The sequence below is a fragment of the Ictidomys tridecemlineatus genome, chromosome 9 (genome assembly GCF_052094955.1).
Source record: "Ictidomys tridecemlineatus isolate mIctTri1 chromosome 9, mIctTri1.hap1, whole genome shotgun sequence".
Classification (NCBI taxonomy): domain Eukaryota; kingdom Metazoa; phylum Chordata; class Mammalia; order Rodentia; family Sciuridae; genus Ictidomys; species Ictidomys tridecemlineatus.
Window position 1 is genome coordinate 2,994,831 of NC_135485.1, and position 21,807 is coordinate 3,016,637.

Below are 21,807 nucleotides of genomic sequence, written 5' to 3' on the forward strand. Positions count from 1 at the left end.
CAGAAGACTGCACCAAGGTTCTCCCCTGGTGGAGGGAGGAGCAGTGCCCCAGTGTTGGGAACCTGGATGCACAGTGGGTTATCAAGCGGGAGACGGCCAGGAAGGCCTTGGTGAGCAGGAGAGGTGCGGAGGGTGGCGGCGAGCCCCGGGACTGATCCAGAACCAGCCAGTGAGGAAAGAGGGAGCCTCAGGGGGACAGCATTGCCTGCTATCCCGTTCCAGATGGGCCTGCACACCTGATGGGAAACACTTGGAGGCATCTGGGCTGGGGGCTGGCCTTCAAGGACACTTCAGCACACCAGCAGAAGACAGGTGAGGCAGGAGGGGAGGGTCCCCTCTGGGCAGCCTGAGGTGGGGGCTGTGTGCAAGCCCTTCTATCATCTGCCCCACACTGGGGTCACACAGAGCCACAACCAGAGCCCTTCCAGATGCCCACGGTGGTGATGGGGGCTGCAGGCCTGGACACATGGAGACGAGGGCAGCTGACCCTCCCGAGCACACTGATGCAGATGCCTGCCTGCAGGCCCAGGCCTGTAGCAGAGGGACCCAGGATGGCCAGGACTGACTCAGAGCTGGGGGGCTGGGTGTGACCAGGAAGGGCAGCTGCAGGCCACTCGAGCCTGCTTGGAGCTGATGGGCAAGCAGGGCTAAGGACCAGGCCACCCAGGTCAGGCTTAGGCTCCCCCTGGGCTTCCCCTTGACCACTTCATTCTAAGAAGCCACCAGCTCCATGTGAACGCAGCCAAGGAAACCAAACCCTTCCTGGTTTTCACCAGAAACTATAAACCCACCCAGACAGGAAGGCTGAGAGAAACAGGGCTCCTACTGAGCAATCTGGCTGCCCACTTCCAGAAGCTGAAGAAGAGCATGTACAGTCCCAGCCAGCCTCCACAGCACCCCATGTTCTGCAGGGCCAGCCCACCTGGCTGCCCTCAAGTGACCCTTGGTGGACATTCTCCTCTGAAACCAGAGAAATGAGATCAACAGAGGCGCCTCGTTGCATAGATGGGCCTGAGAGGGTTTGTCTTCAGGGATGCTCAAGCCCTAAGGCTGCGTGACCCTGTGTGCAACCTGATCTCGGGCCAGGGCAGCTTTAGGACACTGACCTTCCCACAGTAGCACCTTCTGGAGAGACACAGGGCATAACACAGTCACTGGGAACCCCCTAAAGTATGCCTGGGAGGAGCCCTGGTGCAGACAGGAGCATCCGCCAGACTCCCTATGGGGCATATGACTCCATACACCAAGAAGTCTCTGGTCCGGCCTGAAGCCCCCCACCCATGCCATCCTGGACTCTCCCCACAGGCAGGCTCCTCACAGCAGTCCCTTCCGGGGCAGCTCTGTGAACTAAGGCCCACTACTCTGGATTATGGAACAACCCTGTAGGTCAGGGAAAAACAGACCCAGCCAGGGCACCTAAGGCCCAGCAGTGGGCATCAATGACAGAGAGACCCCAGAGGGGGCAAAGGATGGCTCCTGGTCTACCGCCAGGGCAGAGCATGGCTTGCTGCCAGCCCCTCCTGATACCTGAGCTCCCATTCTGGGCAGACGAATGCGAGGACCAGAAGGGTGGCCCTCCAGAGGCACACACTCCAGCCAGCCCCAAGTCAGACCACCAACAGTGCTCCTCCTACAGAAATGTGTTCCTAATTTTAAAACAGAATCACAGAACAAAATCGGCTCCAGCTAGCCTGCTCACACTGTCCCTGACCACTCTCCTCCTCCCTCCGTGGGCGTTCCTGGACTGCAGGCAACCTGGAACTGCTGCCTCCTCCCCTGCCCAGACACTGGCACTCCCTCAACCCAGGGCGCTGAGCAGCCTGCGGAGAAGGAAGCAAGCCCCAGGAGCGCCCGCACTGGGCGCTCCACCAGCCAGGAGCCCTTGGGCAAGTTCCTCCTCCCTCTGAACTGTGCCCACAACTTGAGAGGGGGAGGCTCTCTGCACCCGAGTGCAGGTCAGAGGAGGAGGCCGCTGCACCCCAGCACCAGTCAGATGGCATGTGCCCATCAGAGGCTGCCTGCTGGCACAACTACCTATGCTCCATGCAGGCTTTGGCAGCCTGGGCAGGAGCGGATGCATGATCAGCGGGGCTCCAGCACTGTTGGCCATGCTGCAGCCCAGCACGACGCCACACAGGGGTGCTGGCACTAGCTGACCCAAGTCACGTGAAAGAGCATTCCCTTCCCACTCTCACAAGCCCTTCTCCAGACCGGCCACGTTAGTCTGAAAAACAAAACAAAACCTCAAAGAGAGATAAGACCCAGCTTCAGTGCATATTTTTTGCATGACTGGAAGAGAATGTTTATTTGGCACCGCCTACTCAGAAGTGATTCCAAAAATAATTTTGCCCCCAACATGAACTGAACAGAAAAGCAACTTTATAACATTTATAATGAGAAGAGGTGCTCATCAGGAAGTCAAAGAAAATGTGCAGAAAAACAAACAGCAGGCCTCCCGCTCCAAGAGGGTTTGAATTAGTCAAAGCTTTGGGGAAGGAAGAGCAGCTCCAGGCACAGCTGCCCAGCTGAGCTGCCCAGGGACCTGGGTCCCCTCTCCTATACCCACCCAACTCAGGGCTCCAGGGCATTAGTAGGTGGCCCCATCCCAACAGCACACCACCTCATGGGAAGTCAGCCACGCGAGCAGCCAGGCCACCGAGGGCCGTGGGTGTGCAAGTGGGCGCGGTCCCTCTCACCCACGGGTAATGTGCACGCCCAGGCTCCTGTGCACATAGGGCAGTGCATGCACACCTATGTTCCTGCATAAACAGGGGAGGACAGGGCTCAATACATGCATGCACAGAGGACAGGGTGGAGGAGCTGGCAACATGCCACACTCAGGAGGCCCAGGGTCTGCTGGCTCAGGTACAAACAGCACCTCCACCACCCGTGTATCCCTGCAAGGTCCTCTCCACCACCTAACCCTGAGCTGCTACTGACCAACTGTCCTGAGTCTTGGGGTCCACACAGAATAATAAGATGGGGGCCCCAGCCCGCCCAGCCTTCAGGAGGGCATCAGGGCGTCACACAGAAACAGCATCAAGCTAATCACTTAGCTCCTCCCGCCCGCTGCTTAGCCATGCAGCGCCGCACAGGTCATGACTGCCCCCTCGGTAACGGTGGAGCTGGGCTGCGTGAGGGCTGAAGGCAGCGCTGCACAGGACCCTCAGGGCAACAGCAGTGACTGCTGGGGACGGGGTCCTCATGCGGGCACCATCGTTGTGTGCCAGGCACAGACCCAGTTCTTCTCTGGCCACAGCAGCTGCGCCCCATAGGCTCCTGCCCCTGGCCCTTGCACACACTGCTCCCTCTGCCCCCAATATTCATCTCTGTCCTCCCAACTCCCTGAGGGCCAGTCGGGCCCAGGCTGATCTCCCTGCACACTGTGGCTCTCACAGGATGTGTGCTCTGGAAGCTTCCAGTGTGCAGGTGGCCAAAGACAAAGCAGACGTAACCACCACCTGGGAATGCTCTAGTGTGGCATGAGATCCAGCCAGCAGGCCTTCCCAAGGGTTACCTGCTATGCCCAAGCAACAGGTGGAATGAGAGCAGTCGGTGAGTACATCCTGGATGGACAAGGGCCTAGGCTAGGGCAGGCCAAGCTGGACTAGAGACAAGGGAACCCAAGAGGGAGAGATGGTCACAGTCCCACACAAGGAAGGAGGGTCCTAAGTGATCTGGTGGGCACAAGGAATTTGTGCCCTCCCCAGGGTCTTCTGAAAGTGTTCACTTCCCCCAAGATGATGTGATTCCCCCAAGATGAAGAAGAAGGAAGGGGAGAGCAAAGCCGAGACCTGTGTGGGACATGCTGGGCCCAGGAAGGGCAGCCCACAGCCCGTACTCCCTCCCAGGCTGGCCCTCACCTTCAAACACCTGGTGACTGTTCCTGAGCAGTGTCTGCAGGCCTCCACACTCGTGCTTCAGCCTTTGCAGCGTCTCCCTGTCCAGCTCCCTGGCCACTTCCATCAAGGACAGGCTCTCTGTTGAGAAGTGGGGTTTCCCCAAACAACGAGACATTACAAACGGGAACCAGGCAGATGCGGCTGGATCCTGGTTCAATCCCCTCCTGCAAATTCAAATTCCTCAGAGCTCCAGTAGCCGGCCTGTACATTGGGTTCAATGGAACCCAGACCTCACAACAATGGGAACTACAGGAGCAGTGGCTCTGCCATCCGAGCTGCACAGACAGCGTAACACTGTGCAGGACCAGGATCCCACTGTCCTGTGCAGGCTGAGCGTCAAAGGATACTGCCAGAGTCTGGTGGTGGCCTGGGTCCCTCTCCTCCCTGGTACCCACAGCATCTGAAGCCAGGGAGGCAGGGCAAGGGGCAAGCCTGCTGTCCAAGCCTTCCTAGGCTGCTCCAGCCACAGCCACCAGCCGGGCCTTAGAGGCACAGGCTCCAGATAGGTCAGCTGGAGAGCTGGTTGTGAGGTAAGAAGCAGCACCGCAGGCAGGAAATGCAAGAACCAAGGGCGCCGGAAGCCACCTGTGGGCCAACTGATCCAGGGTGTACTTCCATCCCCAGGGAAGCAGCTTCCTGCACCCAGGAGAGACCTAAGGGCCTCCAGCTAGGCTTGGACCTGCAAATACCATTCTAGGGTGCTAGCACCTGGCCTCAGGGTTTCCACAGCAGGCAGGACTGGGGCCTACCACCAGTTGGCCCTAAGTCTGGAGTGAGGAGTGATTTTTCTTTGTTCACCACTTTTAGACCCACCTCAGCATCCAGGTTCCTCTGCCCAGCTAGCCTGCCGCCTCCACCCCTGGCTGTGCCTACTTAGTGGACTACCCAAGGCCCTGTAACCTGGGGGCTGGTCTGTAGTTATGCTACCAGATCAGCCACCTGACCAGAACCACCTTGGTCCAACAGTGGCTCCTAGGGCCCTGCAGGGCTCTGCTGACTAGGCTATCTTGTTGAACACTTTCTGGAGAACAAGCTTGTGGTCTTGCCACATCATGCAAAGGAGAGGGCAGCAGGTGAGAGAGCACTTGGCCAAGGAAGGAGCCACTGCCTCCGCCTGAGCAGGACCAGTCCCATGCTGTTCAGGGAAAGGGTTCCTTGCTGTCCTCCAGCTTCCCAAGACTCCAGAAAAGTAGGTCTGCAACACCAACCCCAGCAGACAGCCCACACTGCCCCCTGGTGGTCAGCCAGTGTCCCTGCAGGGAAGGAGCCCACCTCCTTATTGAGACCCAGGAAGTTTTAGCAGGAGAACCATCGTTATAAATATAATAGCAGCTGGGTGCAGTGCTGCACCCCTGTAATCCCAGCAACTTGGGAGACTGAGGCCAGACGACTCCAAGTTCAAGATCGGCCCGGGGAACTTAACAATGCCCTAAAGAACTTAGCAAGACCCTGTCTCAATATAAAAAATAAAAAGGGATGAGTTGTGGCTCAGCAGTAAGAAGCCCTGGGTTCAATCCCTGGCTGGCTGGCATGCATGCATGAATGAATGAATGAATGAATGAATGAATGAATGAATGAATGAATGAATAAATAAATAAATAAAATAAAATAAAATAAAATAAAATAAAAATAAATCAATAATACAATAGCAGATCATATTTTGGCCTGCCTCTCTCAAATGCCACTAATCTCAGACAATGAAACAATCAAATGCAACTGCTTTGATCACTATGGATTCTTTTGAGGATTTCAAGAATTAGCAAATCTTAACATTTCCAAATTCTAGCTGCACATTCAAGGGAACAGTGCTATTTCCTGGCATTCGGTGCCCTGCTTTCTAGCTGTATCATTTCTATGGTTGGGAGTAAGCAGCCCCAGCTTCTGGAGTGCATTTAACTACAAAGACCCACAATTGACGCTGGTGAGCCAGCAGGAGTGCGGCAGACCCCAGTGTGGATGGCCTACCTCCTCCATTCCAGGTCTTCAGAACTCCTTCCTGGGAACTTCCTGTGTGTAACTTCTTTCCACCTAACAACAAATTTGCCACTTGCAAAACCACTTGATCAATAAAATCTCGAGGGAGGGAAGCGCAGTTCCTCACAGGCTGGGCCTTTTCCCTAGGGTGGAATCCAGGCAGCCAGAGCTCCACAGCCGGGGTCCCTGCTCCATGGGCAGCAGTGCAGGCCTCAGATACACCCTTGGCTTCTGCACCCAAGGCTCTGTGGGCACCTCCGTCGGCAGCCACCTGGGGTGCAGCAGGAGAAGGCTCCCCACCAGGCAGGCTCCGGGGGCAGCCTTGCCTGCTGCGAATATACCGAGTCCTCTGCTCATCCATCCAAACTTCTTCAGAGGGTGGGTACGTTCTGGATTTTCCAATGAGACACACCTGATTTTAAAGAGCAACGTAAGCATTCTGGCAGGCTCACATACTCCAGCACTTCTCTACCTATGGAACTCCCTTATTCTGGAATACAAACCACACAAGAATTTAAGTCATCTGTGATGAACCCGTTTTTGAAAATTTTTCTGGCGGTGCTGAACCTCATGCATATTAGGCAAGCACTCTACCATGGGGCTATGTTGCCAGCCCCAAGATCCTTATTTTAAAAACTAACATTAATGCACACGACCTAAAAAAACTAACAATAAAAGCCCATGAAAATCTCATGACTCAGAGCTTCAGAGGTATGCAAAGGCCAACAAAGCGGCTTCGAAGCACACCCTGTTCTAGACACGTCACTTGGGCCCACCCTCAGTGGATGACCACATCCACCCCATGAGCAGACAAGGGATTCACTCTGCAGAGCTCCCAAGGGGACAGGGAGAGAAGGCACCTGTGTCAACCCTGCCACAGCAAGGACACACAGGCCCTGGAGAGTGCTCAGTGCAGTGCAGGTGCTCAGTACATCCTAGCTTCCTTCCTCCTGAGAAACTGAATGAAGGATAGGCCTCAGGGTGGTGGTCATGGACATCTTCTCCAGGCACCAAGCAGAGGCAGGTCACAGAGGATGTGAGAAGCCAGTCCAGTACACCGAGCCTCCCCTGCTACCCCAGCTGCACCTGCGGTGGGACAGCAGCTTCTCTGCTGGGAGCAGGGCCGCACCTGGCATGCATTCAGCTCTGAGAACACCCAGGTCTGACAAGTAACCGGACCGCAGATGCAAACAGCAGGACAGTGGGACCTCTGACTCACCAGGGGCCTGAACTTGAGGCGATTCCATCAACCAAGCCAACCTCAAAAGTCAGACTTGCCCAAACAGAGACACCAGGGGCAACAGCTAAAGGACATCTGCAAAGCAGCTCTGAGGGTGACTGCAGGGACCCAGCTGCCCATGTACGTGGATACCAGCACATCCCCAGGACCACAGCACACCTACTCTCTTGGTGGATGGAATCCTGAGGCAGTCTTCTTCCATGTGGAAGCCACAGGAGAGCCCCACTTCCCGAACAAAGTCCAAGTACTCCCGGTACTGCGTCTTCCTGCTCTGCCTGCGGCAGAACTTCCCCGTGAAGTCAAAGAAGCAGCAGGGCAGGACGAGGAACCGGCAGGCATAGGAAGACCTGCAGACAGCCACAAGAGACCCGAGCCTCAGCAGAGAGCCACGTGTGGGCCACACAGGGGCAGAACAGCCAAGATTGTTCCTGGCAAATGTTTTTTTTTTTTTTTGGTAGAACTGAGGATTAAATCCAGGAGTGCCCTATCACTGACCTACACCCCCAACCCTTTCTATTTTCAGACAGGGTCTCACTGAGTTGCCAAAGCTGGCCTTGAATTGTGATCCTCCTGCCTCAGCCTCCTGAGCTGGGATCACAGGTGTGTGCTACCTCACCCAGTACGGCAACATGTTTTATATTAAAGAATGAATTAGTCTTTCCCAAGTTGTGGGGAGTCATATTGAGTTACTGAAGCCAGATTTAAAGACAGGTAGTCAGTGTAGTTAGGTAAATCGGGTCTAATATCAAGTAAGATCCAAAATGGAGGCCATGTTGAGAATGAATTCCGGGAAAAGCAGAACAACTCCTGGAATGTTAATGTCCCCAAGGCCCATCCCCATCCCAAAGAAATGTTAGAGAAACAGCTCTCAACAAACCTGGAGATGCTAACCCAAAAGTCCTTCCTGCCCAGATTACTCCTTTAGCCCACCTGTGCCCCATCCTTGACAGAACAAAGGACAGGAATGTGACAGGAATGCAAGAAGATCTTAGCTATAAAAAGGGGAGACAACCATGCTTCTTTTCTGCTGTCCTTTAATAAACTTCTACTTTCCACTCTGACCTTCCTCGGCATGCTTCTCGGGTGTTATACTTCAACATTGGGGAAGCAAGGACTCGTCACCGGTCAACAGCGGTAACATTACCATGCCTTCCAGTCCTGATGCACCATGGAGATCTGAAAGATCACTGTAGTCTGGCATAGTAATGCCAGTGACTCATGACTTGGTCTTTTACCCCACTCGGACAGCAAGGCCAGTCTTCTGAGTAGGCACACCCTGGGGTTGAGAACACTCACCTGTTCTTTTGTAATCCTACCCCTTGCCCTGTTTGGGATAGAATGTTCCATGGAAATTCCCTTTGTGTGTCCCCTTCTCTTACTCTGCCTTTGGGCGTGGCCTTCCTAGATGTCAGTTAACCTGCTGACAGCAGACATCTTGAAGCTAGACTCAACCCCCTGAAACCTGACCCCTTGCCTCATTTGAATGGCTTCTCCCCAATAAAAGGTTTCAGCGTGTGTGTGTGTGCGCGCGCGCGTGCTCTCTCTCTCTCTCTCTCTCTCCACAGACCCTTAAGGTCAGAGGAGCCATCACAGGACCCAAAGAAAAAGGTATCTCTGTCTCTTGTGTGGTTATTTTGTGCAGCCCAGTTCACCTGGAGTGACCCCGAGTGTTTTACCAAGTGAACATCTAAAAACAAAGCAGCGCAGTGCATCTTTTCAATACAATGTGAATCTAATTACTTGAGCAAAGTATAATTTCCCACCATAGTTATTCTTATCATTGTGATCCAAACATTCAGAATACTTTGAGATTAAGCACTTGGAGTCCTTAGCTAGGAGTAAGAAACTCAGAGGAAGATACCATAAAGCCTGGGTGCAGACCTGACCCTGGAACTGCAAGTTCAGACAGTTCAAAAGAACCCTGGGCAAAGGAGACCTGTCGCGGAGCCTCCAGGAGCAGCCCCCCACCTCACGGAGGCTCTAAGGGCAACCCATGTCTCACAGACGCAGAGAGCTCCACCTGGAAGACATCGTGGCTGCAAAAGGTCACCTAATGACAGAGTCTGCCTTTGTTATCTGACACCAACTTTCAAAGAGGACCCATCTTTCAACACTGGACATAGATATCTCACAGTAAGAGTGTCGACTCACCTGGCTGCTATGACAGGAATCCAGGGTGTGAGCTCATCGGAATGGTTACCAATCAGCCAATCAACACCAGGGAAAAGGGTCTCATCACTCGGGGTGATCATGTCTTCCTTAAAGAACGGCATAAAAACAGGAGAAAATGTCGAGTCGACGTGGAGCCACCAAGGCAGCAGGACGGAGGCAATGGAGCCACACACCACAGGACCACAGCCCACATGGGGCATGCCCTTTTTGGCCTCGCTGCACCTCAGTCACCAGGAGCAAGGTGACGACCCTGCCCATGCCAGCCCTCAAGGGCACAAATCACTGGCAACTGTTAGGGTCATCCCTGGGGACATGACTAGCCCTTTTCTGAGTGTTGATCTCCTGATAATTAAGAAGATGGCTTTATATGAACCCAAGAAATAGCTACAGGAGATGGGACACAGGAACTGTCTCCCTCTGGCAGCAGGAAGAAGGAAGATGGGCCAGGGAGAGCAGCCAGGCCTGAGGCTAGGACAAGGCACCATTGCCACACCACCCAGAGCCTCCCACAGAGGGAAGCCAGCTTCACAAAAGCAAAGCACAAGCGAAGTCACACACACATAGCCTCGATTCTGTGCTGCTGCTCCAGTTGCCTTCCATGAACCCTTGGACAGAAAGTAAGCCTCCTGACCCAGCCCCTGCCAGACAACGCCTCACATGCTCCTGAGGGTGGTGGCCATCACCAGTTACTGACGGCAACATTTCCACAAACCTCCACACCGCAGTGGGGGAAGATGAGCCAGCAGCCACCACAACGGCCTTCCTTCTGTAGGTGCAGCATGACGCCCAGGGAAGGGGCAAAACTGTCATCCGCAGTCAGAACACATGGGAAGGTATGTGACCACTCACCGCTCACCACTCACCACTCAAGGGCACGCCTCACAACAAAGCCACCCGAGCAGGGCCTTTTGCAGACGTGAAGTATACAAGAGTAGAGCTGAAATCCTATAGTCTTTCTGGTCCTTAACATGTGCTTTTATTTACACAGATGTTGAAAAAATGAAAATGGTACTGCTGGACCTACAGTAAGTGCCCAACCCACAAGCAGGTGAAACAAGTCTTTGGAGATATGATTCTTTTATTCTCTCCCAATCTAGGTTTGAGTCTGCCCATCTGGCTCTTCATGTGGGTTGAATTAATTGAGCCCTCCTGTACACCTGTGACTGCCATAACTGCCACAGTGCCGTGGAAAACAAAGCCCTCCGGTCTACTTCATGAAAAGCCTTCACTGGCATTGGAAATGCAGCAAACTGCAACTTTCCTACTTCATACATAGCTTCACAAAATTAAGTCAGTTTGCAACCATCACAGTGCAAACATTACCAACAGGAGTTTTGTTTTAAAGCAAAAGAGGTTTTTGAAGGACAAGAGATGGTCTGACACACTTGACCTTTGAAGTTCTAGACTGGCCCTCCACGGAAATCACTCAGCTGTATCAGGAGGAAAAACTTTACTGGGAAATCTATAAACACTTTGTATTAGCGAACAAAGCCACTCTTGTGGAACCACAGTCCTGAGGACAAAACTTGTGACTGGAACTCAGTGGGCTTCTACCCCCACCTTGGATCACCAGTCAGCGCCTCCAGACCAGAGATAAAGCTTAAGGGGCAAAAAGAAAAACAGATCAGAACCAGAACTCTCCAGGCAGGGTCTCCCCAAAAGAGCCAGAGGCAGGCTGCTGGGGAGCCTCCGAGGAATGACGAGAACCTCCTACCCACTCTTTTTTTTTGAACATCAGTTCTTCTTTTAAAATTTTTTTTAGTTGTTGATGGACCTTTATTTTATTCATTTACTTATATGGGGTGCTGAGAACGGAAGCCAGGGCTTCACACAAGCTAGGCAAGGGCTCTCCACTGAGCTGAGCCCAGCCCACCTCATACCCATTCTCCAGAGCACCCACACCAGCCAGCCCTTCCCTGAGGTCCTGACTGTTTGAACTTCTTACCCAAAGACGGGAGGCCTCAGGACACTGGAATTTAAAGTCAGCTATTACTCTTTTGTTGTTGCTGCTATTATTGAGCCCAGGGGTGCTTTACCACTGAGTACATCCCAACCCTGTGTATTTTTGCTTTGAGACAGGGTCTCGCTAAGTGCTAGGGCCCCAAGTTGCTGAGGCTGGCCTTGAACTTCTCATCCACCTCCTAGTCTCTAGGATTACTGGCCTGACCACCTCAGCTCACTCAACTTTATTCCTTTTGTTTTGATCATCAACCTCACAGCCCAAATCAGGGGGCTAGTTTTGCTAGGTATATAACAATCAGCATCTACACACACATCCACAGAGCCTTCCCCAGCACATGGCCAGCTGACCAAAGGTCTTCAAGCCTGAGGTTTTACAAGTATTTTTTAATTTACTATAACACATGAACGTATATAAGCAATTACAAATCCCTCTAGAACAAGCAAAGAATAAATTTAGAATAAAAGCACTTAGGACACAGGGCAGCTGAAGCAAACTCCCTTCCTCCAGTGCTCTCTCCTTTTTGGCAATATTATTCTCCTCTTTAAAAGGCAACAGAAAACATTAAGTGTCCTGAAGACTTTTACTTTCTTACCTTTACTTTTTTTTTGGGGGGGGAGGGGAGACTGGGGATTAACCCTGAAGCATTTGACCACTAAGCCACACCCCAGCCCTATTTTGTACTTTATTTAGAGACAGGGTCTCACTGAGTTGCTTAGCACCTTGTCGTTGCCGGGACTGGCTTTGAACTCGTGATCCTCCTGCCTCAGGCCCTGAGCCACTGGGATTACAGGCGTGTGCCACTGCACCAGGATTTACTTTCTATTTATGGGAGAAATAATAATACCTGCTGCCTGTTTCAATGGCAATGTGGGTCATGTGGGGGTTGGGAGATAAAGGAAGGGACACGGCTGGAGAGCACATGGGGCTCACATTCTCCTCTCCACTCTCCAAGGAACAATAAAAAACTGTTTTCATTTCTCAAATCAACATTCTGCCCTCCAGTAGATGGGACTCTGACCTGTCATAGCCATGCCTTTGACTCCATGGACAAAGGCCTTCTAGTAATCCAGGAGCCTAACAGAAGATATAGTATGGTGGGAATGGAGGCCATGCCCATGAAGCCTGCCAGAGGGCAGGCAGCTGAGCCCATAAAGCCCCTGGAGGGTGGGGGCCAAGCACACACAGCCTCCCCACAGGGTCCTGAACACTCACTGCACTGGAGTGTCCACAGCCTTGCAAGCACCTAAGAAGAGGAGGCACATCACCCCAAGGTGGCATGGGAACACTCTGTAGGAGATGCATGCCACACGCAGCAGGCTCAGGAGGAGGCACCTCTCATGGCCAGAGCTCAGCTTCCACTCCTCAACGTGACCAGAGGGCTGTGGAATCTCAAGTGTCTTGTCTCCCTTCCTTTCCACTTTCAGGTCCTGGTGCGCAGGGCTGGCTGAGCCACACACACTCACTCAACAGGCGCCACCGGGATGAGCCTGAAGTCAAGCACGTGGGCTGTCAGTACCTCTAATTGAGTTTGGGGTCCATACAAGTCCCAGATTTTCCTTCTTCGGACATCGATCCCTCTGCCTGGATGCTGAAATAGTTTTAGAAACCAAAGATCACATTTATACATCACAACAAACCAGCAACAAAAATGCAAGGTCTGCAGGTAGTGCAGCACGCAGGGCAGAAACCGTGCCTGGCAGAGAGGCTTAAACTCCTGCCAGCAGCTCCTGGTCAAGGCTGTGCTTCCAGCACTCTGCTGTTTGCACCTCGGCCGAGCTCCAGCTCTCCCAGGCAAGCTGCTTACGCCCTACCTGGGAGGAGAAGGGTGCTGACACCCCCCCAGTGGTCTCCATGTCTCAGCTCCCAGGTCCCACAGGCAACCTGCTTGCAGCGATTACACAAACTCATTCTCGCAAAGTACTGGAAAAGCCCATTTTAACAGCCAGGCCGACTCTGAGTCCAGACAAGCAGCAGCAGAAGTGATGCTGTGAACCCTGTGCCTAACCTGAAGAGGAAGAGACTCTAGCAAAAGCCACAGAGCCATACTCACCCCCTCGCTGCAAAGGATGTGGACCAGGAGACCGTTTCCACACCCCAAGTCCACAAAGGACTGTTTGGTGGTCACTCCTCTCTGGGCCCTTTCCTCTTCCCACAGGATCTAAGGAAACAGAAGCAGCAAAGAAAAGCCAGTTTGTAGTTCACATGTTGAAGAATAATCCAGACACAAATCCCTCCTGGGCAGGACACATGGCCACACCTGTGATCCCAGCTACTTGAGAGGCTGAAGTAAGAGGATTTCAAGTGTGAGGCCAGCCTGGGAAACTTAGTAAGATCCTCTTTCAAAATAAAAAGTGAAAAGGGCTGGGGTTGTTGCTCAATGGTACAGCACCCCTGGGTTCAATCCTAGTACCACAAAATAATCAAAAAACCCAAATGCCACCTGTAACTACAAATTGCACTCCCAGGCCTCACTTGAAGCCCTGGGCCTCTAGGCAAATGGCACAGGGGAGTCCACTGCTGCTGCCTGACGCTCACTGCATGCGGCATCGAAGCTGCTCTTTCTTTCTTCACCAGGAGTCACATTCAGGGTTGGGGCTGTAACTCAGTGGTAGAGCATATGCTCAGCACATGCAAATACCTAGTTCAATCCCCAGATTTGGGGAAAAAAGGCCATTTCTGATATAAGCTTTATAAATAAGTTTCTTTACACTTTGTCTTCATCCTTTAAGTTTTGTGTACTTCAATAATCAGAAAACCTGTTATTTCTAAATTAAAAGAACAAGTCAAAGGGAAACTAAAAATGATCTAAATATTGCATAGATAAGAAAATTAAAATTAGGAAGGTGTGGTAGCGCATGCCTGTAATCCCAGTGGTTTGGGAGGCTGAGGCAGGAGGATCACAAGTTCAAAGCCAGCCCTGGCAACTTAACGAGGCCCCAAGCAACTCAGCAAGTCCCTCTCTGTAAATAAAATATAAAAAAGGGCTGGGGTATGGCTCAGTGGTTAAGTGCCCCTGGGTTCAATCCCTAATGCCAAAAAAAAAAAAAAAAAAAGGAAAATTGAAACTACTAAGTTAAATGGCATGCCCAAATTTAGCTGGCTAGCGAGCAAGCTCAGGAAGGACCCAGGGACAGGGGCCCAGGCCCAGAGATGGAAGGCATGTGTGTGTGAGAGCCTAGTGCCAGCCAGCACCTGAAGTTGGCTTCAGAGCGTGCTCCCTTCATGCTAACACAAAAGCACCACTCAAAGTAAAACCCTCATCTGCGTGACAAGCCTGGCAAGCAGCCTACGGCCAGCACACCATAAGTTACAGATGTGGGGACCGTCCTCCCTCCCAGGGGCAACCTCCACACACTGCATGCTGCAGACCTTCTTACCAGCAGGTATGCAGCAATAGCCACGTCTTCATATACAAACTTTTCAGGATCAGTTACTTCAGGCCACACCTAAAAGATTTTCAAGAGCACATGAAAATGGTTGTTCCATTTCCCACCACCTCATAGTAAGACATCCTCGAAGGCACAAGTCAAACTGACCTGGTCGTGCAATAAAAGGGAAAACACAACAGCTCCAAAGGACAACTGCACACCTGAGTGCTCCTACTGTGAGCCTCCCATTAAGACAAAATCACACACTACATGTTCAAAACAGGAAGTGTCTGGTGCAATGTGATCAAGACCAAGATGGGGCTGTAGAAATGCACAAAAGATGCATAGATGAGGCAGTCAGACCTCAGAGGAAAATGCCCAACTACAAGATCCGGTTTATGTGGATAAAAACAACAGGGGCTGGGGATGTGGCTCAAGAAGTAGCATGCTCGCCTGACATGCAAGAGGCACTGCATTCAATTCTCAGCACCACATAAAAATAAAATAAAGATATTGTGTCCATCTAAAACTAAAAAATATTATAAAACAACAACAACAACAAAGAAACAGGTGGTGGGGGAGGAAAGAAGCAGGCCAGGAGCTGGACACAAAGGCTCTAGCCCGTGGCAGCAGTGGCAGTGTCCCTGCAAAGCAGGGAGGGAGCCTGGGCCCTAAGGCATGTGCAGAGAGACCACTGAGGCCCCCTGGAAGGGGCAAAGCAAGCGCTGGGCAAGGGCACAGTCTCACTGCTGAGGTCAGCAAGATTCGCATCGCCATCTGGCCCTAGAGGAATCCCAAAGGCCAGTGCTCACCGCTGGGATTCCACTTCCCATCAGAGTACATGACACCCCTCCAGGAAGCCAGCTCATGTAAACAATCTTCAAAGCTGTAAAAACATGAGCAGTACCTTCCTGCAAGTACTGAGTAGTGGGCAGGAAGTTGGGGACACAGGCAAGGCTCTTTGAGGGAATGGGCCCAGCCCCAGGCAGAGGCCCTCCAGACTCTTGGTGCCTGGACCATCATGTTGCAGGCTGTGGCTTTCGAGTGCCTTGCAGACAGTGATGGTGATGACTGTGGGGCAAGAAACCACGACGTGTGTTTTTCCTGGGAGTAAGTTCTCAATACTTGAGCTTTTCGTGTTTCCTTAAAACACCTTCAACTTCACACTAAAGACTTCCGGTAATTAATTCAATGTTCAATCATTTTCAATTACAATTCCCTTCTGACCTCTTGAAAATATAATGTAGAAAAAAGAGCAAACCTCTCCACCACACATTTTGCCCGGGGCCTGGGTGCTGGGCGCCCCTCAAGGCAGGAGCGCAGCAACCACCACACACTAGGGGGTACATCTGGACTTGGGGGTCTGCAGCTGGACAGATGCAGAAGAATCACTCTACTCCAGGGTCTGATCATGGTACCTCATCTACAGGGGCTCACAGATGTCCCACAGAATTACCTTCACCATTTCTTTGTACTTCTCTTTAAGTTCCTGGTAAACCTGGCTGTACCGCAGGATGGAAATGAGAGAGAGGGTGCTTTTAAATTCACTTTTCTTGCTCTCTACAGACCACTTGGCCAACCTGGCCAGCAGTTCTTCTCCAAGCCAGGTAGGATTGGGATATATAACTCCATCCGAATGCCACCTCTCTGGACAGAAAATTAAAACAGATATGAACCTTTAAAAATAAGAAAAATATGAGTAAGTGGGGCTGGTTTTAATTCTAACTTTAAATTATGTATGTATTCACCAAAAGAACAGAGCAGAAACACACACATGTATAACTATAAAATATTTTACTAAACCAGATGCCAAATGACCTCAAAGTGGTCATGAAGTTTTGGCTACTAGAGGAAAAAAAAAAAAAAAAAACACTTAAGAGCAGAAAGAACTCCTCCTGCTGCCAGCTGTGAAGTCCTCCTCGAGTCCCAAGGCTAGAGGGCCGTGCAAAACTGCCGGCCCTCCTCCTGTGTGCAGAGCCAGCCCTGCCCCGGCTTCGGGCTTCCTGACTTTGACAGCTCACAGCTCACAGTCCACAGGGGGGCAGGCGGGGACAAATATAGGCTCAGAAGACACCACCACACTGCAAGGCCTGTAACCTGGGCTGTACCCTGGGCCCATTCCCTCAAAGCTTATTGGTCAGATGAGAAAAAGCTACAAAAACAAAGATGACAGGCAACAAGGGTCCCTAAGAGCACACAAAACAAGGTCTTTGGATAAGAAAGGCTGCTAACTGGTTGCCAAGTGATAAGAGTGAGCAGATGGGCAGTCTTCTGAGAGCCAGGCCACCGTGATGCATCAAAGGGACAATTAGCACCATGAGTGTTCCATGGAGGACAGATCTGGGAGGGGCTGGGAAGGACCCTTCCTGGACCTCCAGGGAGGCTCTTTGCCCATGTCCCCAGAGGTCCACGTGGCTTCCTCCCTCCCTCCCTCCGGCTGCTTCTTAGTTGTTCCTTTCCCTGCTGGCCTGACATAAAACCAGTGGCCCAACACTGCCATTTTTAATGCAGGGTCATGGGAACAGAGCCACTTTTACTGTTTTGGCTTTCTTCCTAGCATGGAGAACGTATCTTTTGTCTCCTCTGTGAGACTTGCTCACCTCACATGCCTGGCACGAAGCACATGACAGGTACACAAGTACAGCCAAAAGGAAGTATGACAAGGAGCCCTCAGATACCACCTCGTTTGTACTCAACTTAGAACACAGTCACCTCTGGCCCCACGGTGCAAACAGTGCTCAAGGGGATGCCAGCAGCTGTCTGTGGAGCCACTTCAGGAAATTCCAACCAGGAAATAGGGGTGCCAGCCAATGCTCAGTGGCCTATCTCAGAACAGCGAGCATGACTCCATGTGGCAGGCTCATCCTTAGTGCTTATTGTAGCCAGAGGTCCTGCTGGGTGCATTCGCCATAACCTCAAGGGACAGGTGTGGCCACAAAGCTCACCAGCAGTAGCTCCTGCATGAGTACATGCCAGGTTGATGCCAGGTTGATGTGTTCCCAAGAGAGAATGCCAATAAGGAGGGACCTCAGGGCAGGTGTCCTCAAGGGTCTAAGCACTCCCATTAGACTTGGCCTGCAATGGACCTGAGGCCCAGCCCCTCCTCAGAGGTCAGTAATCATCAGACCCACTTCAGTGGTGAGAAAGTGAGGGCCACATGGATAGAGTGACAGACACGAAGACTCCACTGCTGGGGAAGCCCAGCTCTGTCTGACTCTAAACCCTGCTCTGTCGCCAGCTCTCTAGGCAGCTCAGGAGTGTTGAAAAAGTACTGATAAGCTATGGCTCTCAGGAAAGTGGCAGTGGAAGAGTAATGAGGAAGTTTACCCTTCTTTTGCCTTGTTCATTTAATACTAATCGAATCAACCAAATGTCACACTTGCTGCACAGGACTAAATCCTGCATGGAATCAAGGGTTTTTAAGCCCTACTTTAATAATAAGCACCTCTGAATACCCACTGTGAAAGGGAGCATCATCCACTTCTCTTGATCTAGTTGTAAAAATAACAAAGTAACAACAGGACTGGAGTTGACTTGAACTTCATGTCAAAACTGAGTGCTGCTGCCATGTGGGACACAGAGACTAGGGATTCCAGCCAGGTTGTTATCCCAAAACACAGGGCCAACCCAACAAGAACCAGCAAAAAGACAGGAAAGTACCCTGGAAGCCATCCTGCACAAGAGACAGGACTTCAGCTTGCCAGTGACCCAGAATCTTCCAGCTGCCCAGACAAGTAATTGATTGAAACCACAAAGCAAAGAAATGAGCCAGCTGTCCAGTTCTTACCATTCTTCTTTGCTAGGACTGAGCTGAATCTGATACACATTGTTCATCTTAACCTCTAAATGCCCATCTTCATTTTCTTCCAAAGGTAAAAAAGTTACAGTTCCACTGGGGACATCTGGGAAAAAAAGACAACAATAACAGATTACCACTGCATAGCCCTATGTCACCTCAGAGGCAGCGTGAAGAGGATGAGCATGTCACAATCCCAGTCTCCAGAGGCCTTCCCAGCACCCCAGGAGGACAACTGTGTCTTATCACAGCCAAAGCCCAGCCTAGAAAGCACGAGGCACGTGGCACTCGTTCTCAATAGCCATCTGCGGAGGTGCAGGAGCCAAGAGTTGGGAAAAGGGTGCGGTGACATGGACTGAACACTGCTCTAGATGACTGTGACCCCCAGACGCCAGTTCAGGGCAGTGAACACCACTCCAGGCCTCTGAACTCTGGGCCCTGAACTGTGTGGAATCCTCATGGTTACAGGGACTCTGGATTCACCTTCTCATTAAAATATAAGCAGAGCACCTACTCCTAAGTTAACCTTAAGGCAATTTGCCAGTTTGTGTTGAAACTTAAGCTTTGGTGGTATGAAGCTCTATCCCTAAAATTGCTTGTTTACCTTTAATATAAAAAATCAGTAAGATCAAATTTAAAGATGAACGGACACCTCACTTCACAAACCAAGCATGAAACAACTGAAATCATCTTCCACAGCAGGCCCAGTTCTCTACCTCTGTGTCACCCTGGTCAGCTACCAATAGCTATGTTTCCTTAGTCATGTTACTCTGAGACCTGTGACCTCACCCAGAGCAGGGCAGAGAAATATACAAAAGCTGGGAATGTCTCCACTTTCAAAAACAGCAGTTATTAAGCACTTAACACTGCCAGGAACTAATCCCAAGTACTTTGTAATACAAAATTTCATTTAACTACTCCCACAACTATATTTTATTACCCCATTTTACAAATGCAAAAACTGAGGCACAGAGACACTGTAAAACCTAACTGGGGGCCACACAGCTAATAAATAGCAAAGCAGAATACAAGGCCACACCATCAGTATTCTATGGAGGATATAAATACTCTGAAGAGCCTTCCTGGCAAGGACTGAATGTACCAGGAAGCTTACAGGAGGAGCATCAATCACCTCCTGAAGAGAAAGGAAGGCAGGGCAAGACAGTAAGATCAAAGGCTTTGTGGGCTGTTTCACTGATCCTCTCAGTCTAGTGGATAGGTTATGTAGGTAGATTGTTATGACCACTGATAAAAGCTGGAAGAATTCTAGACTGGACTGGGTCAGAGAGGCCCCTGGAGGAAATGCAGAAGTGTCACAAGGACACAAGGGCAGAAAGTACTGGGGGAGGGAGAATACACCTACAGCAACTGCCGCCTGTGGTAGGCAGAGGGTCTCCCCAGGATGGCACACCCACACCCATGTCCAATATTCATGAACACATTGTTATGTGGCAAAAGTAGCTTTGTAGATGTGACTAAAGCTACAGGCCTTAAGTGGGAGGGTATCCCGGGTTTTCCAGGTGGGTTCAGTCTCATCCCATGAGTCCTCAACAGCAGAGAACTTTCTCCAGCTGGAGGCAGAAGTCAGAGGAATTGCAAGCAAAACAAGGATTCAAAACCACTACAGGCTCAGAGGCATAGGGCACTGTCCGAGGAACCAGAGAGGCCTCTAGGAAATGACAACTAGAAAGGAAACAGGGGCACCAGTTCTACAACCATAAACAACAGGGTTCTGCCAACCTAAAGGAGTTTGCAAAGTGGATTTTCTCCCTGAGCCTCCTGACAAGAGCCAAGTCAGTCAGCTCTTAGATTTTGGCCTTGTGAATGAAACCTAGAGCAGAGAAGCCAGGAGAGATCACCAGAAATTTTAACCTACAGAACTGTAAGAAGCAGTCTGTCTGGGTTTGGCCATTAAATGCATAGTAATTTGCTACAGCAACGGTAGGAAGTTCACAAATGCTGAATAAAGTTTGAGGCAGGGAGTAGTTTAAGTCTGAAGGCCACAGTCAAAATAAATGTCTGAAATTTTCTTGAAAAACACTCAAAACTAGTCAGTTCCCTTCTGTCCAATCACCACGGTCTTTCTCATCTGTGTCAGCATAAATTGCTTACTGAACTTTAACTTCTCTCTTTACCGGCTGAACTTCTAATTGATCATTCAAGACCGAGCCCATCCTCACCTTCTCCCGGGGGCCTCGCGGACTCTGGCCACCTGGACCAACTTCCCAACCCCTGGACTGCGGACACGCATTTCTACACACTCCCTCAAAAACAAGCAAACACCTACAACTTCACTAGTAAATCGCCGAGGGCTGCCACGGCAGGTCCCTGCCGCGCCTTTCCAAGGGACGCTTTGCGCCCTCGCCACGTTCCTCCTCCACTACCAGCTGCGCGCTGACCTTGCACAACCACTTCTCTGCCGGGAGCCGCGAGCGGGCAACGAACGCTCCTTTTCGGGATGACGGTTCTGAGAGCCAGGTCGAGCTGCTGTGGGGCCTCGGGCGACGAGCGGGCCCCGGGGCCGGAGAGGAAGGCCAGCACCTCCGGGCTGACGTCGGCCAGGCTCCGGGACAAACGGCCCCAGAGCGAGCCCAGATCTGAGGCGCGTCCAGTCCTGACGGGCGGCCCGGGATCCCCAGCGAGCAGCGGGGCCTGGGCCTGCTCAGGTCCGCCAGCCGCGGGGCCCCGCTCGGGTCCTAATCCCGGCCCGGGGTCTCCCTCAGCGGAGCCCTGGCGGGGTCCCCGTCGCTCCTGCTCGAGGCCAGCGCTCGGCCCGGGACGGCAGGCTTCGGCCCGGGGCAGGGCGACTCTCCCGCGGGCCTCCAGGCGGGCGCCGCTCAGCCGCTTGTTGACCACCTGCGGCTTCTCCAGCCACACGGCCACCGCCGCCCAGAAGCCGCCCGGGAGCAGCGCGCCGGGGTCGCACAACGGCAACCGGCCCACCTCCGCCATAGCGCGCCGGCGCCCCGATCCCAGGCGGCGCGCGGCAATGACGCATCTGGCAGCGGCGCGCCACGATGACGCACGTACGGCAGCGCATCGACGTCGGGGCGCGGCGGCGGCGAAACTAGAGCCGAGGGACCTCCTCTCTGGTCGTTGTCCTTCCGTCCCGTCATGGTGCTGATGCGGAGGGCAGTCTGAGCGGAGCCGGTTCTGGAGGGCTCTGGAGGCGGCACGGAGCACGCACGGCGGCCCGGAACCGCTAGTAGGAGCCCGAGAGCCCGAATGTGTGTACGCACAAGGCCGCCGCTCTGGGGGAACGCCCCCTGCTCCGCGTGCGCCCCCCTGTGCTTTCCTCTGGGAGAGTGACAGCCGGCCACCCCCAAGTCCGAGCTCAGCCCCGGGCCGCCGAGAACCGTGCACTGTGAGCTCGCCCAGTGAGCGGCACCGTG

General features: G+C 52.2%; 1 protein-coding gene across 4 annotated transcripts in view; it reads right to left on the reverse strand.

The window, feature by feature from the left end:
• The window catches only part of Trmt44 (tRNA methyltransferase 44 homolog), a 43,380-nt gene extending 21,961 nt beyond the window's left edge, over positions 1 to 21,419 (reverse strand). The window contains exons 1-10 of one of the 4 annotated variants that reach the window (XM_078020936.1): positions 20,815 to 21,419; positions 18,407 to 18,521; positions 16,076 to 16,295; positions 14,629 to 14,697; positions 13,302 to 13,409; positions 12,768 to 12,839; positions 9,268 to 9,374; positions 7,280 to 7,463; positions 5,868 to 6,288; positions 3,864 to 3,980 (exon numbers count right to left, since the gene is read on the reverse strand). In XM_078020936.1, coding sequence (XP_077877062.1) covers positions 3,864 to 3,980; positions 5,868 to 6,288; positions 7,280 to 7,463; positions 9,268 to 9,374; positions 12,768 to 12,839; positions 13,302 to 13,409; positions 14,629 to 14,697; positions 16,076 to 16,295; positions 18,407 to 18,521; positions 20,815 to 21,367 — 1,966 coding nt within the window. In that variant the 5' untranslated portion in view covers positions 21,368 to 21,419. Of the gene's footprint in view, positions 1 to 3,863; positions 3,981 to 5,867; positions 6,289 to 7,279; positions 7,464 to 9,267; positions 9,375 to 12,767; positions 12,840 to 13,301; positions 13,410 to 14,628; positions 14,698 to 16,075; positions 16,296 to 18,406; positions 18,522 to 20,702 lie in introns of all 4 variants that reach the window. The other 3 variants (XM_078020935.1, XM_021722139.3, XM_040292733.2) reach the window with 3 other exon arrangements.
• Positions 21,420 to 21,807: the final 388 nt, after the last annotated feature.